This window comes from Schistocerca serialis, chromosome 7 (genome assembly GCF_023864345.2).
Source record: "Schistocerca serialis cubense isolate TAMUIC-IGC-003099 chromosome 7, iqSchSeri2.2, whole genome shotgun sequence".
Taxonomy (NCBI): Eukaryota; Metazoa; Arthropoda; class Insecta; order Orthoptera; family Acrididae; genus Schistocerca; species Schistocerca serialis.
In genome coordinates this window covers 543,293,078-543,310,971 of record NC_064644.1, presented here as the reverse complement: position 1 = coordinate 543,310,971, position 17,894 = coordinate 543,293,078, and the positions used below count along the sequence as shown (strand labels likewise).

Here is a 17,894-nt window from a genome sequence, read left to right as displayed (position 1 = left end):
TGTTCTTAGATTAGCTAGGTTTAAGTAGTTCTAAGTTCTAGGGGACTGATGACCTCAGATGTTAAGTCCCACAGTGCTCAGAGCCAATTGAAGCGTCGGTAAAGTGGTACGTAAGGACCAAGAAAGTTAATTACATATCTGGATCTGAAGTTCTGTAATACCATATGCATAACATTCCATTTCGAGTGACGAAGGTTGAGTTGGTCAAAAACGTTGCCCGCATTTCTTTAACGTCACACAATTTGCATGCAATGTGTAACTGAAGACTGTACATGATTTATACTTTATTGAAATACCCAACAATTAATACAGAATGGAACTAGATGCATTGTTTCCGAAAAGAGATTCGAGACAGTTTTGTTTTAGTTTTTTACTTTTCCTCTTGAATTTTAGTTCTATGCCTGCAGACTGCACGGTTGGAAGTGCAGTAATGTAAGGCTATATTTTGGATTTTCGCTTCATGAGAACGAGTAATTTTTGAAGGAAATTCTGGATATTTGCAGGTCCTGCATCTGCATATATTTGTCCTTGTTTACGGATCTCAATGGACTGAAGTTCCTTTACATCTCACGGATATAATTTGGCATCCTAAATCATAATATTTTGAGTCATTAAGACATACTACAGTTAGTTAAGATGTGCAAAAATTCCACAAAACTTTCACGTTCGTCGGAGCTGAAGTTTCCAGATATGAAACGAGGGCAAGGCGTCCGGTGACGTGTGGAACAGAAGTAGAGCCTCGCCCATCTGCGGTTAACAGTTTTTCCGTGGTAGCAGACACATGCTGTCAGAAGTCCGTAAAGCGAAAAATATCAGAACGAAGTCACGGCTCGGACGGAAAATTGCACTACTTGCACCGAATAATAAAAAGGTTCACTGGCCGGAAAGCTGCGCTGCGAACGAACAACTTATTAGTAAGCAAACAACGTATTGCCGGGTGCGTGAGACAAATTCCGAGAGGGACCAGTAGACAGCGGTTGGTGTAACAGCACTGAAGGCTAGGTTACCCTAGAGGAGCAGTCGTTGGGCGGCGGCTACTTTCGCAAGATGTGCGTTCTCGACTTGGTGGTCATTACTGCTGTGATCGTCACAAGTCTGTCCTGTGCTGTAAATCCACAGCCCTGCGGAATGCGTTCCAGAGGGGCCAGGCATCTCGTCTTCCCTGAAGGCAGCACTTTTATGGTATGTAAGGGCACGAGACTATCCTAGAATGATATATCCCCCCATCCCCCCCCCAATCTCTCTCTCTCTCTCTCTCTCTCTCTCTCTCTCTCTCTCTCTCCGTCTGTCTCTCTCTCGAACTCTCCCCTTCCCTTCCCTCTTTATAAACAAGAATATATATACATATATATATATATATATATATATATATATATATATATATGTGTGTGTGTGTGTGTGTGGCCCCGAAATGCGCGCAGGTGATCAACTACTGATATATCTTCCTCCTTCCTTTGTATATCTATATCAAAAGTCTGCGAGTGGTTTTCTGTAAAACACGAAATGCTTATCACTATTTCTACAGATACGCTACTTTTTCGTAGCTTACGCAGAGATGTCAGTAGATACGGAATACTCACTTGCTTAGTTACTTCCATATTGTCCCTGAGGAACTGTAACCTAACTCTCTTGGTGTTATTCAAGGGAAATATGGAAACAAACAAGTCCTGGCGATAGAAATGAATCGGAGCGGTGACACTCCGCTTACGAGTGCAGAAGCGAACCTCTTAACCCCGTCCTAGCAATCTGGTTTACGATAAAGCACTCGTATTGTAGTTACTGCGGCGGATTTGCGTTTTATTTAGGGTCTCTATAGCAAAGTGCATGAACTGGGCTTGTAAATTTGGCATGGATTATACATTATTGTCCAAATTTCTATATGTCCTGCCTTCAGTACTTCATATCACATTGTCGACCTCCAATCAATTAACAGATTCATTGCACTTATGTCAATAGATAATGACAATGCTTTCAAAACTAAGACTGAGCTGTATCAGTGAAGACCTTAATGGAGAATTACTTTAAAAATCGTTAGTAAGCCTCACGCAAAGAAAATCGCGAAATTTTTGGTTTAATAAATCTGATAAAACAGCAAGAAGAAGTGTTTGTTTCGTAAACAACTCACTTACTCCACGACATAATCTCATTTGAGGAATACAAGGTACAAATGGCTCTGAGCACTATGAGACTCAACTTCGGAGTCCCCTAGACTTAGAACTTCTTAAACCTAACTTACCTAAGGACATCATACACGTCCATGCCCGAGCCAGGATTCGAGCCTGCGACCGTAGCAGCCGCGCGGTTCCGGACTGAAGCGCCTAGAACCGCTCGGCCACAGCGGCCGGCCATGAACTATGCTTGTAAATTTGACATGGTTTATACATTACTGTCCTATTTTATATACGTCCTACCTTCAGTAATTCATATCACATTGTCCACCTCTAATCAATTGACAGATTTATTGCGCTTACGTCAATAGATAATGACAATGCTTTCAAAACTAAGATTGAGCTGTATCAGTGGAGACCTTCATGGAGAATTGCTTGAAAAATCCGTCGTTAGTAAGCCTCACGCAAACAAAACCGCGAAATGGCTGGTTTGATAAATCTGATAAACAGCAAGAAGAAGTGTTTGTTTCGTAAACAAATCACTTACTCATCGACATTGTCTCCCTTGAATATACACTTGGTACAGTGATTCTCCAACTTTTTCATCCCATGTGTAAAACAATTTCTGTCAAACTCTGCAAAGTACTCACTGACTGCAACTATCATTTCCTCATTTTACAAAAATTTCTACCCAGCAAGACAAATTTTCAAGTTATGGAACAGAAGAATGTCACTTGGGGGCGAGGTACGTTGAGTACAGTGGATGAGGAACTAATTCCCAGACCAGTTCATGCATTTTCGTCATTTTTATCGCTAATGTGTGGGATGGAGCATATTCCTAGTAAAAGAAGGATCTTCCTGCGTGCCAACCTTGGTCTTTTTTGCAGCCAACGTATGTTTCAAACGATCCACCAAAGAATCAAAATAGGAAACACGGTTCTCCATTTTCCAAGTTAACTGCGAGAATTATTCCTTGGGAATCCCAAAAAAACCAGCTGACAAAATTGTCTTTGCCTTTTTTGGTGTCCTACAGCTATCCCGTGCAGTTGTTCTACTTTATATCCCTACGAAGTTCATGAACTACTCAGTTCATATTTACTTATTGCCAAATTATAGACCTGATGTTTAAAACAGGTCGCACATCTTACAATTTTCGTTTTTCATCTTTTTACAGTTTTCTTTTGTTTTATCCACAACATTTACGAAGAATGATACTTTTCAAAATAACAGTAATTTAATGTTGAAATGTAAATAAAATTTTGTTGCTTTTTAAGAAGAATATTCATATGGAAATAAATATTCATATGGAAAAAACCCTTTATGCTTTCTAGAGATCATTGTTTAATAGGTATAATATGCAGGAATTAGCGCTACGATTGACGGGAACCGCGAGGAAAATCCAGTCGCTCCAATGCACGAGTACAACAATGAGATGACTGAATTGCAAAAAAATTGGGAGACAGTGTGGTAGACTGAAATGTGATATCTGTACCGTTAAGGACAGCGGAAAATACTGGAAGTAGTTGTGGGTGCATAAGTTCTATTGATTACACGTGCGTGCGAAGCCTTTAATATTCTGTAAGGAAGCAATGTTTGTCTTGAGAGCACTAAACTGGAAACAAGTTTGAGCGCAGAAGGACCTTAAAGACCATCAGCTATTTGATAGAAGAAGATGTGGTCTTTAGTATGTCGATTCTACGTTCCATCTCCGTTAGAATTGACTTTCACAGAGTGGAAACTGTTGACGCTGTTTACTTGAAGTCACAAAATTAAAGGGACTGAGACGCTGACTGACTCTGACAAGAAGAGGAGGAGAGAGAAATGGCGACCGAAGAGCCAGCAAACGTCGCTTCCGCCTCGGGACTCAATTTACCCGGCGGGATTGATACCGGAAAGAGGTGGCTGGTTCTTCAGGAGACCTTTCAATGCGGAGAGTGTCTGCCTTGAAACAAGAGTTCGGTTGCCACAGGAAAGTGAGAAATTTCTATAGAGAGATGATGAAGGGAGAAAAATTGAATTTTCTCAGTGACTACACTGTTTCTTTCGCGAAATACATCTGAATATGGGTTCGTCTCAGTTGAACGTGAAGTTACACGATTGCAGCGCCTGTTACTGTGTTTTTCTGTCGTACTTTGGAACCGGAAGACTGTGAGATCGATAAGCTCAGAGCGCCCTCTGCTATAGCTGGATGGACGTTTTATTCTCTGGCTCTCGCTGGAAGTTAACCGTCTCAAGGAACAGAAAGCCTGATCGGAACCCTTGTACCAGTCATCCATGTTCCTTACCACGGAGCGTCCCAAAGCGCCCTCCGGGAAAGAAGTCATGTTCTGGAAACCACTTACTACTTCAAGTTTTTGTATGTCCATCCTTTTGACTGGAGGTCTGGTGGACCGCGGTCGTTCACTATTGTAAGAAAATGAAACACCTACCGCCCTCCTTGCGATGTCATTTATTGTTAGTTACCAGATTCGGCGCTTCAATGCACCATCTTCATGCCTTAGTTCATCCTGAAGGTACCGGTCCATATATATATATGATGTATCAGTGACCAACATAACTAGTTTACACAGACTGTCTGTAACTGTGATCTCGTCTCTCCAACCATCAACAGGGATCTTGATAATCCCTACAGCGTCTGCTGAGGTCTGAACATGTTGCATTGAAGCGCCGAAGCTGGTAGCTACACAATAAATGACATCTCAAGGGCGTCTGTAGCTATTTTATTTTCTTACAACTTATTACTTCAGATTCTTGAAAAGACCAATTAAAAAGTTGTATGGTGTCAATAGGAACATATATGAATGAAAGTTCTGTTATCTTCGAAATCCCACCAGGTAGTAATTAAGATCAATGAAGTTCTATGACCTAGGTGTACATCCTATGGTTGTGTTGTTGTGGTCTTCAGTCCTGAGACTGGTTTGATGCAGCTCTCCATGCTGCTCTATCCTGTGCAAGCTTCTTCATCTCCCAGTACCTACTGCAACCTACATCCTTCTGAATCTGCTTAGTGTATTCATCTCTTGGTCTCCCTCTACGATTTTTACCCTCCACGCTGCCATTCAATACTAAATTGGTGATCCCTTGATGCCTCAGAACATGTCCTACCAACCGACCCCTTCTTCTGGTCAAGTTGTGCCACAAACTTCTCTTCTCTCCAATCCTATTCAATACTTCCTCATTAGTTATGTGATCTACTCATCTAATCTTCAGCATTCTTCTGTAGCACCACATTTCGAAAGCTTCTATTCTCTTCTTGTCCAAACTATTTATCGTCCATGTTTCACTTCCATACATGGCTACACTGCATACAAATACTTTCAGAAATGACTTCCTGACACTTAAATCTATACTCGATGTTAACAAATTTCTCTTCTTCAGAAACGCTTTCCTTGCCATTGCCAGTCTACATTTTATATCCTCTCTACTTCGACCATCATCAGTTATTTTGCTCCCCAAATAGCAAAACTCCTTTACTACTTTAAGTGTGTCATTTCCTAATCTAATTCCCTCAGCATCTCCCGACTTAATTCGACTACATTCCATTATCCTCGTTTTGCTTTTGTTGATGTTCATCTTATATCCTCCTTTCAAGACACTGTCCATTCCATTCAACTGCTCTTCCAAGTCCTTTGCTGTCTCTGACAGAATTACAATGTCGTCGGTGAACCTCAAAGTTTTTATTTCTTCTCCATGGATTTTAATACTTACTCCGAATTTTTCTTTTGTTTCCTTTACTGCTTGCTCAATATACAGATTGAATAAAATCGGGGAGAGGCTACAACCCTGTCTTACTCCCTTCCCAACCACTGCTTCCCTTTCATGTCCCTCGACTCTTATAATTGCCATCTGGTTTCTGTACAAATTGTAAATAGCCTTTCGCTCCCTGTATTTTACCCCTGCCACCTTTAGAATTTGAAAGAGAGTATTCCAGTCAACATTGTCAAAAGCTTTCTCTAAGTCTATAAATGCTAGAAACGTGGATTTGCCTTTCCTTAATCTTTCTTCTAAGATAAGTCGTAAGGTCAGTATTGCCTCACGTGTTCCAGTGTTTCTACGGAATCCAAACTGATCTTCCCCGAGGTCGGCTTCTACTAGTTTTTCCATTCGTCTGTAAAGAATTCGTGTTAGTATTTTGCAGCTGTGGCTTATTAAACTGATTGTTCGGTAATTTTCACATCTGTCAACACCTGCTTTCTTTGGGATTGGAATTATTATATTCTTCTTGAAGTCTGAGGGTATTTCGCCTCTTTCATACATCTTGCTCACCAGATGGTAGAGCTTTGACAGGACTGGCTCTCCCAAGGCCGTCAGTAGTTCCAATGGAATGTTGTCTACTCCGGGGGCCTTGTTTCGACTCTGGTCTTTCAGTGCTCTGTCAAACTCTTCACGCAGCATCATATCACCCATTTCATTTTCATCTACATCCTCTCCCATTTCCATAATATTGTCCTCAAGTACATCGCCCTTGTATAGACCCTCTGTATACTCCTTCCACCTTTCTGCTTTCCCTTCTTTGCTTAGAACTGGGTTTCCATCTGAGCTCTTAATGTTCATACAAGTGGTTCTCTTATCTCCAAAGGTCTCTTTAATTTTCCTGTAGGCAGTATCTATCTTACCCCTAGTGAGATAGGCCTCTACATCCTTACATTTGTCCTCTAGCCATCCCTGCTTAGCCATTTTGCACTTCCTGTCGATCTCATTTTTGAGACGTCTGTATTCCTTTTTGCCTGCTTAATTTACTGCATTTTTATACTTTCTCCTTTCATCAATTAAATTCAATATTTCTTCTGTTACCCAAGGATTTCTACTAGCCCTCGTCTTTTTACCTACTTGATCCTCTGCTGCCTTCATTACTTCATCCCTCAAAGCTACCCATTCTTCTTCAACTGTATTTCTTTCCCCCATTCCTGTCAATTGTTCCCTTATGCTCTCCCTGAAGCTCTGTACAACCTCTGGTTCTTTCAGTTTATCCAGGTCCCATCTCCTTAAATTCCCACGTTTTTGCAATTTCTTCAGTTTTAATCTACAGGTCATAACCAATAGATTGTGGTCAGAGTCCACATCTGCCCCTGGAAATGTCTTACAATTTAAAACCTGGTTCCTAAATCTCTGTCTTACCATTATATAATCTATCTGTTACCTTTTAGTATCTCCAGGTTTCTTCCATGTATACAACCTTCTTTCATGATTCTTAAACCTAGTGTTAGTTATGATTATGTTGTGCTCTGTGCAAAATTCTACCAGGCGGCTTCCTCTTTCATTTCTTAGCCCCAATCCATATTCACGTACTACATTTCCTTCTCTCCTTTTTCCTACACTCGAATTCCAGTCACCCATGACTATTAAATTTTCGTCTCCCTTCAGTATCTGAATAATTTCTTTTATTTCATCATACATTTCTTCAATTTCTTCGTCATCTGCAGAGCTAGTTGGCATATAAACTTGTACTACTGTAGTAGGTGTGGGCTTCGTATCTATCTTGGCCACAACAACGCGTTCGCTGTTCTGTTTGTAGTAGCTTACCCGCATTCCTATTTTCCTATTCATTATTAAGCCCACTCCTGCATTACCGCTATTTGATTTTGTGTTTATAACCCTGTAGTCACCTGACCAGAAGTCTTGTTCCTCCTGCCACCGAACATCACTAATTCCCACTATATCTGACTTTAACCTATCCATTTCCCTTTTTAAATTTTCTAACCTACCTGCCCGATTAAGGGATCTTACATTCCACGCTCCGATCCGTAGAACGCCAATTTTCTTTCTCCTGATAACGACATTCTCTTGAGTAGTCCCCGCCCGGAGATCCGAATGGGGGACTATTTTACCTCCGGAATATTTTATCCAAGAGGGCGCCATCATCATTTAATCATACAGTAAAGCTGCATGCCCTCGGGAAAAATTACGGCTGTAGTTTCCCCTTGCTTTCAGCCGTTCGCAGTACCAGCAGAGCAAGGCCGTTTTGGTTATTGTTACAAGGCCAGATCAGTCAATCATCCAGAAAAGGCTGCTGCCCCTCTTCAGGAACCACACGTTTGTCTGGCCTCTCAACAGATACCCCTCCGTTGTGGTTGTACCTACGGTACTTCTATCTGTATCGCTGAGGTATCTGTATCTTAAGGTAACCGCTTTATAATACAGGGTGACTAAACTGATTTTAATTAAACTTAAACTTTCAAAACGCTGTAAAAATAACACCACTGGTCAGAATGACGTCAAATTGCAACGGAATACTATCGAAGAAGGGGGAACACGTATGGCACAAGGAGAAAATAGCGTGAAAACTGATCAATAGATTGCCGGCCGTTTTGGCCAAGCGCTTCTAGGCGCTTCAGTTTGGAACCGCTCTACCGCTACGGTCGCAGGTTCGAATCCTGCCTCGGGCATGGATGTGTCTGATGTCCTTAGGTTAGTTAGGATTAAGTAGTTCTAAGTTCTAGGGGACTGATGACCTCGGATGTTAAGTCCCATAGTCCTCAGAGCCATTTGAACCATTTCATCAATAGATGGCGCTGTATGTGTCACAATACGCAAATGAAAGCACCTGTCATGCGCACGACCCATTGAAGCTGGTATAAACGCGTCGGGTATACGGCTTTTCCTCCTTTCGTGTCTGCGACTTTCGCCATGACTGTCTCAATGCAGGATCATGCTCTGCTTGTAAAGATGTATAACAAGCATTATGACTGTGCACACGTCGCTCTGAAGAAGTTCCAGACACTGAAGTGTTTGAAAAAAGGCTTCGGTCCGATGGCTTGCATGAGTCTGAGGAAAATGATTCGGAAATTCGAAAAGACGGGATCTTTCGGTGTGCAACCTGGGGAAGGGAGGAAACGAACTGACTCGACATCAGTGGAAGCAGCGGCCACAGCAATGCACCCAGGAGACGAGTGGTGGTGTGCAAATGTGTAGTGCATGGAGAATTGCCCGAACATTGGAACATTGGGCATATCCTTCTTTGTATCCATTCAAAATTACTCGTGTGCATGAGTTGCTTCATGTTGACTTGCCAGCAAGAGAGACCTTTGATTTAGAATTTCTTGCTCGCATGGAAGTGGACAATGATTGGCCGTGGAAGATTTTGGGGACACACGCAAATCAATCAGTACCACTACCACTTCATCCTGAAAAGGTCACTATGCGGTGCGGGTTTACGGCATCATTTATCATAGGGCCATATTTTTACGAAGAGACAGGTGCTTCCGGTCCCGTTTCCTGTGCCATCGGTGGTAATCACTATGAGTGTCTTTTGTGCAACCACGTCATTCCAGCTCTCCAACAGCGTGAATGTGTGGATGAGATGATTTTCATACAAGATGGGGCACCTGCGCACATTGCAAATCCAGTTAAGCAGCTGCTGAAGCGCCATTTCGGAAATACTAGAATTATCAACCGCCATTTCCCTAAGCCAGGTCGTCCTGATCACCTGATCTTAATCCGTGTGACTTCTGGCTGTGGGGCTATCTGAAAGATGTTGTGTGTAGTGTTCCGATTACAGACTTAACTGCACTGAAGGCACGAATTGTGCAACGCATCCTGAAAATGACCACGGAAACACTTCGATCAATTGTGGAATATGCTGTTTCTCGATTTCAACTTGTTGCAGAAAACGGTGGGCAGTATATTGAACGTGTTTTGCGCCAGTCATATGGAAATTAATAATCGGATTTGATATAGATTGATACTTTTTATGCGGTTTTTTGGTCTCAGTACAGTTAAAAACCGATTTTTCCCATCTGATGTGATATGACATTCCCGTGGTGGATGGGCTTACGTAACTAACAGTATCACACCTGTACACCCATGCAAACTGAGTAGTACAGTTTGTTTAACGTCAAACGTACACCTTATGCATTGTTGTATGATTCATTTGTCATTTGTAGTCGACCACTACTAAATTATGATGCTTGCAGCGCCATCTATTGCCACATTTTACGCCCGGGTTCTCGGGTTCGATTCCCGGCGGGATCAGGGATTTTCTCTGCCTCGTGATGACTGGGTGTTGTGTGCTGTCCTTAGGTTAGTTAGGTTTAAGTAGTTCTAAGTTCTAATGGACTGATGACCATAGATGTTAAGTCCTATAGTGCTCAGAGCCATTTGAACCATTTGCTACATTTTGTAACTATTTACTTTTGTTCTGTCATACGTTTTCTCCCTTCTCCGATAATATTCCGTTGCAATTTGACGTCATTCCGATCAGTGGTGTTATTTCTACAGCGGTTTGAAAATCAAATTAGCAGTAACATAAGTTGAAAATAAAATGGTTTTGTAGGTTGTGTGGGATATTGAGGGAAACGCAAAGAATTTCTGGAGAGAGTAAATCGTAAGCGGGGTTGATAATCCGGAATTAAATGTGGGCTTTGTGCCACTGTTCGATGACTTCATGGGACACCAATACAGTCAGTTCTCGTGGTATATGGGACTGTAGTGAGGGATGTGACGTTCAGAGTATCTATTCAGAAAACACAGAGTCAGACTTCTATAGTTTCCATTACATTCACGTTCCGCTAATTACTAGCTATGACTCGTCTTGCTGGACCAATGGAAAACTGTTTACAATCATGGCATGTATTTTTTTTTTGTATTCCACTGTTCTTTAGTATTATTTTTAGGTTTTCATTCTCCTAGCTTCGCAATACATGTTACAGACGTAATAATTTTACTCAAGCTTTTCGTGAGCTCGCGAGTAATGTCTTGGTTGCTGACAGCTATTTAATATCTGGCGAAAGTCTTTTATGCTGGCAGCTGCTTGAAATGATAAATATCGTTGAATGTTCACTCCCAGATGTTCATTAACAGTTATTTATTTCACCGATCACTGGCGGAAGTATCTGTCAACAATAAATATCCTGCACAGTACCTGACTGCCCTAGCGCCACGAGTGCGTTGTGGGGCGTTTGCTTGGTAGACGGTAGGGGATGCTTTCGGACGTATTCGGGGCGCGGTGCTATTTATAGAACCTCCGCAGCACGCGACAGCAGCGAAAGTATTTGTGGAGCGGTTGGTTCCAACTAGCGGGCGGTAATTAACGTGCGACACAATGCGGGCAGCGCGCAAGAATCCTCAAATTAGGAGCCGACTGCAGTTTCGCGTGACTGTTTACTTCCCATTAAAGCCAGGGCGGACGGAAGTTGCCTCGTGGGCAGTTCAAGGCCGAAGTCAGCATTTTAATGGTTCACTTCTAAGGGAAGAGTTTTATTCGAAACATGCCTTGTTGGTTGTTTGCCCCTTCCTTGAGACACAACTTTTTTATTCTAAAGTTGGCTGCTACGGCTCTGTTATTTTTTCCCCCAATTACACACGTTCATGCTAATGGGTGCCACAAATTAATGAGTCAAAGGAGTCTTCGTCTCTTACTACGCACAGAATCTGACATATTACACAATACCTCAAATCATCGTCGTAATCGTCTACGGACAAGTTCCTGACGCCATTACTGTCCCCATCTGATCTCGTTACAGTCGAATTGCTTCGAAGTCTGATACCTTCCCCTTTTCACTACATCAAGCAGTGTTATTCTTCTCCTTCCTATTTTCTTTTATCCTTCCACTGTAACTTCCGTCGCTTGAATTCAGTTCCCACGCATTAGTGTCTCGTCCAGCTTGCTTTCCCTTCCCTAACTAACTTTAGGAGAGTTTCCTCATTTCTTTTAACCCTTTCCAGTACTTCATTGTTCTTCGCTTTACCAGTACTTCATTGCTCATCATTCTATCTACCAATTTCAAAAAATGGCTCTGAGCACTATGGGACTCAACTGCTGAGGTCATTAGTCCCCTACAACTTAGAACTAGTTAAACCTAACTAACCTAAGGACATCACAAACACCATGCCCGAGGCAGGATTCGAACCTGCGACTGTAGCGGTCTTGCGGTTCCAGACTGCAGCGCCTTTAACCGCACGGCCACTTCGGCCGGCTATCTACCAATTTCATTTTCTCCTTTCTCCTCCAAACCCATACATAGAATGCTTCAGTTTTATCTCCTTTCCTCGTCTTCGGAGTCGAGCCTTTACAGTCATACAGAATAGCATTACACAAGGGGCATTTACCGTCGCTTTTCTCAACTCCTACCCAAAGCATTTCTTTTCCTGGAAAGACTTTTTAGCCATTTAAATTCCTGTTCTTATTTATGTTTCACTCAGTTTCGATTGACATGTTCCCCAAATTTCTGTACGGTGGAGCGTGTTCAATTTGGCAGTCTGTTGTTTCCACTTTCATTCCTTCTTTGTTACGTAGTCCTGCCTCCTTAGCTTCCTTTGTGCTGATTTTCATTCTGTGCAATTGCAATCCTTCTCCGAGTTTGGACAGTGTTGTTAACATGTCACAACACGCCAGAGACAGTCAGAACTGATTATTTTGTAGTGATTGTCATTGGAGATAATTGTGGTCCTTAGTCTGGTTTGATGCAGATCGCCACACTAGTTTACCTTATGCTACCGTCGTCATCTCTGCATAACTACCGCAACTTACAGCTGTTTGGATCTGCGTGCATCTAAATCTATACTTACTCTGCAAGTCACCTTGCGGTGCGTGACGGAGGGTATTTTGTGTACTAGTGTCACTTCCCATTTTCCTGTTCAATCGCTAATAGTTTGGGGGAAAAAACGATTGCCAGTAAACTCCTTGTTGTCTCGAAGCTCTCTAATTTCGGGTTCACGGTCTTTCCACTAGATATACGATGGACGAACCATCATACACAACTGACCATTAAAATTGTTACACCACGAAGATGACGTGCTACAGACGCGAAGTTTAACCGACAGGAAGAATATGCTGTGATATGCAAATGATCAGCTTTTCAGAGCATTCACACAAGGTTGGCGCTGGTGGCGACACCTACAACGTGCTGACATGAGGAAAGTCTCCAACCGATTTCTCATACAAAAACAGAAGTTGACAGGCGTTGCCTGGTGAAACGTTGTTGTGATACGTCGTGTAAGTTGGAGAAATGCGTACCATCACGTTTCCGACTTTGATAAAGGTCGGGTTGTTGATTATCGCGATTGCGGTTTATCGTATCACGACATTGCTGCTCGCGTTGGTCGAGATCCAATGACCGTTAGCAGAATATGGAATCGGTGGGTTCAGGAGGGTAATACGGAATGCCGTGCTGGATCCCAACGGCCTCGTATCACTAGCAGTCGAGATTACAGGCATCTTATCCGCTTGGCTGTAACGGATCGTGCAGCCACGTCTCGATCCCTTAGTGAACAGGTGGGGACGTCTGCAAGACAACAACCATCTGCACGAACAGTTCGACGACGTTTGCAGCAGCATGGACTATCAGCTCGGAGACCATGGCTGCGATTACCCTTGACGCTGCATCAGACAGAAGCGCCTGCGATGGTGTACTCAATGACGTACCTGGGTGCACGAATGGAAAACTTTCATTTTTTCGGATGAATCCGTGTTCTGTTTACAGCATCATGATGGTAGCATCCGTGTTTGGCGACATCTCGGTGAAGCACATTGTAAGCGTGTATTCGTCATCGACATACTGGCGTATCACCCGGCGTGATGGTATGAGGTGCCATTGGTTACACGTCTCGGACATCCCTTGTTCGCATTGACGGCACTTTGAACAGTGGACGTTACATTTCAGATGTGTTACGACCCGTGGATCTACTCTTCATTCGATCCCTGCGAAACCATACATTTCAGCAGGATAATGCACGACCGCATGTTGCAGGTCCTGTACGGGCCTTTCTGGATACAGAGAATGATCGACTGCTGCCCTGGCCAGCACATTCTCCAGATCTCTCACCAATTGAAAACGTCTGGTCAATGGTGGCCGAGCAACTGGCTCGTCACATCACGCCAGTCATTACTCTTGATGAACTGTGTTATCGTGTTGAAGCTGCATGGGCAGCTGTACCTGTACCCGCCATCCAAGCTCTGTTTGACTCAATGCCGAGGCGTATTAGGGCCGTTACTACGGCCAGAGGTGGTTGTTCTGGGAACTGATTTCTCAGGTTCTTTGCACCCAAATTGCGTGAAAATGTAATCACATGTCAGTTCTAGTATAATATATATGTCCAATGAATACCCGTTTATCATCAGCATTTCTTATTGGTGTAGCAATTTTAATGGCCAGTAGTGCATGTCTTGTCTCTTCCAGGAACGGACGTTCTCGGAACTTTACCAGTAAACCACACCGTGATGCAAGACGCCTCTCCTGCAGCGCCTGCCACTAGAGCCGCCTGTTCATCTCTGTGACGCATTCGTGCTTGCAAAATGAACCTACAACGACCCTGCCGCTCTACTTTTGTATCTTTTCTAGCTTCTCTAATGATCCTATCTGGTACAGCTCTCATGCTGACGAGCGATACTCAAGTATTGGGCAAACGAAGGGTTTGAAAGCTACCTTCTTTGTTGATGGACGACGTTTCCTGAGGAGTCTTCCGCACAGATCATATAACTCGAGTAAATAACGGGTAGCTAATTAGCGTACGCGGTGGCAGCATCAGATCGCTACCAAGACATGCCCCATAGGATTTACATCGGGCTAATTTGGTCGCTGAGACAGGAACGTGAGTTCGCTATAATGCTCCTTAAACCACTGTAGCACGGTTCTGACACCAAGACACAGAGAGTTATACTGCTGAATGTTGATATCGCCGTCGGGCAGGACATCAATCATGAGTGGATGCAGGTGGTACGCAGCTGTCCCGCGTTTTCGATAACTACCACGGGTCCCACGCAACTGCAGGAGAATGTCTCCCATAGCATACTGCTCCCACCGGCCTCCGTCGAGCCGCCGTTCACCTCGATGTCCGTGTTTGTGGAGACGAACATCGATCTAGTGTAGCAAAAATGTAATTCACCCGAAGACCCGACACGTTTCCATTGATCGACGGTCGAATTCCGACTGTCACGTTCCCACTGGAATCGCAACTACGATGTCTTTAGGTCAAGATGTAAACAGGTAGAGGTGGTCTGCTGCGGACCTCCACGTTCAATAACGTACGATGAATGGTATGCTACGAAACACTTGTGCGTGCACCAGCATAGTGCTCTTTCTACAGAGATGGCACAGATCACCATCTATCCTACTTTACAGAGCAGTCTAGCCTCCAAACTCCACGTTCCGGATGTGTGTGACGTCCTTAGGTTAAATAGGTTGAAGTATTTCTAAGTTCTAGGGGACTGATGACCTCAAAAGTTAAGTCCCATAGTGCTCAGAGCCATTTGAACCATTTTGAACCCACGTTCTGTGAAGAGTCCTGCACATCCAACCATTTAGAGCTTCGTGGTAAGTTTCACTGTCCTTCTACCTCCTTCCGTAGATACTCACGACAGTAACATGTGGACATTCGATCGGCTTCGCCGTTTTCGAGATACTCATTCACAGGCTCTGCGTAATAGTAATCTGCCCTTTGTCAAAGTCGCGCATGTCAGTGGAGTTCCACATTAGCAGCCCATATCTTCACTAGTGTGATCCCCAGTACGCGTCTGCTTCGGTTACTTACTTCTGTTACCTCGTCACGTGCCCGCAAGACCACTAGGTGGCGTTTACCGTCGAGATGGGCAGTGGCCTTAGCATATCAGTCTGTCTCTGTGTGTGTGTGTGTGTGTGTGTAGTGAAAAGTAATGGACCTGTAACTCTGCCGGCCGAAGTGGCCTTGCGGTTCTAGGCGCTGCAGTCTGGAACCGCGTGACCGCTACGGTCGCATTCGAATCCTGCCTCGGGCATGGATGTGTGTGATGTCCTTAGGTTAGTTAGGTTCAACTAGTTCTAAGTTCTAGGGGACTAATGACCTCAGAAGTTGAGTCCCACAGTGCTCAGAGCCATTTGAACCAGCCTGTAACTCTACCTTGGGGTTCGTCCAAAGTCACTTTTACGTCTGAGGTCTTCATCTCCATTTAGAATTACATTCTGTGTTCTGTTTGCTAGAAAATCTTCAATCCAGTGAGAAAATTGGTCTGATATTCCATGCGCTTGTATTTCGTTCGTTAGACCGACCTTTATAGAAAACTTCATGGGTGTCAAGGAACACGGCACCTATCTGTGCGCCGCTTCTGGGTCCCGTAGACTCACAGAGCGGGCTGGGTTTCACACTATCATTGTCTTCGGAATCCATGTTGATTCCTACACAGCAGTTTTTTCGGTCTCCAAAAATATCACAATATGCGATCATAAAAGATGTCCCAAAATTGCCGACCGATGTGACCGAGCGGTTCTAGGCGCTTCAGTCCAGAACAGCGCTACTGCTATGGTCGCAGGTTCGAATCCTGCCTCGGGCATGGATGTGTGTGATGTCCTTAGGTTAGTTAGGTTAAGTGGTTCTAAGTCTAGAGCACTGATGACCCCAGATGTTAAGCCCCATAGTACTCAGAGCCATTTCAGCCATTTTTGTTCCAAACTTCTACAACTGACCGGCGTCAAAGATATAAGCCTATAGTTGCACTTGCCTACTGCAGTCAAGCCTTGGATTTCGTGCACAAGTTTTGACATTCACAGTTCCCTCCATTACCAAACTGACGATTTCATGACGCCTAATGATGTGTCCTACAGACCGATAGTTGTGCTATTTTCACTGCCGGAAAAAAATTAGTACACACTTTTAGCGTTTTCTAATTCACTCAAGGTCTATTGTTGCAAGAGTGCATATTGAGTATATGAAATGATTGCATTTAAAGATCAGTAGCACAAGTGGTTCTGAGGTACCAGGTATCGACCAATGCTGAAACACCCTGTTAGTAGGTGGTGTCGCCTCCACGGACGGAAATACAGGGGCTGACTCTAGCATCCAGTCGATCGTACACATGGCGAATACCGTCCTGGGATACTTTATGCCACGCCTGCTCGAACTGTTCACGTTGTCCTGTAAGACTTGTTGGTTGACGAGCCGCACGAGACACTTCTCATCCCATCACGTCCCATACGTGCTCGATTGGAGACAATTCTGGAGATCGTACTGGCCAGGGAAGTTGCCGCTCGCCTTGCAGAGCACGTCGAGTTTCGCGGGCAGTGTGTGGGTGAGCATTATCATACTGAAACATCTCAGCACCTTCCTGCTGCAAGAACGGCAAAAGGAATATTCTGCACGCAGCGAGCGCTCATTAGCGTCTCCTCCAAAAACACCAAAGGTGAACAAAGGTTGTAGCTTATCGCACCGCAGAACGTAAGGTCTGAGATGGGGCCAGTATGACTGAGACGAAAGCACTCTCCGAGACACCCCTCACCAGGTGTATGTCGTACGCGCACATGACCCTCACTGCTTGCAGACGGAATCTGCTTTCATCTCTCAAGACCACAGCGCACCATTCCATCTTCCAAGTGATCCTCTGACGGCACGAATCGAGCCGTGCACGTCGATGCTGTGGCGTGAGTGGAAGCTGGGCTAGAGCTGTGCGTGCCCGCATTCCCACTGCTGATAACCGGTTCGCAACAGTTCGTGTTGACACTTCTGGACTCACAAGACATCTTATCTGCCACTGCTGCCCTTACAATACGACGTTGCACAACTGACGCAGCACGTCCAATGAGTGTGATAATTCTCCGAAAGGGCCAGACCGCCACTCGGGAAGACACAATTTGACCCATTCCAAACTCGCTCAGTTGGCTGTAAGAGGCACGAGTGCGTCTCCGTGGGATGGTTGCCTGCTTGCTTCCCACGTTTGCACCACGCTAAGCCTTCTGGCTGTGAGTATTCCATATTAAGGGGTAGACACAGATGGTGCTCTGGTAGCTATGCCACCACGCTATCTGTTGGCGGACGAAGCTGAAAACACTACCAGTACATCTACTATCCCTATGTGGCATGTGACGTCGTCCGATCAAAATC

General features: G+C 44.1%; 1 protein-coding gene across 2 annotated transcripts in view; it reads left to right on the top strand.

The window, feature by feature from the left end:
* Positions 1-1,080: 1,080 nt before the first annotated feature.
* Positions 1,081-17,894, top strand: part of LOC126412389 (uncharacterized protein DDB_G0287625-like) — a 140,845-nt gene continuing 124,031 nt past the window's right edge. For both annotated transcript variants that reach the window (XM_050081966.1, XM_050081965.1), the window contains exon 1: positions 1,081-1,182. In XM_050081966.1, the coding sequence (XP_049937923.1) occupies positions 1,129-1,182 (54 nt within the window). In that variant the 5' untranslated portion in view covers positions 1,081-1,128. The remainder of the gene's footprint in view (positions 1,183-17,894) is intronic.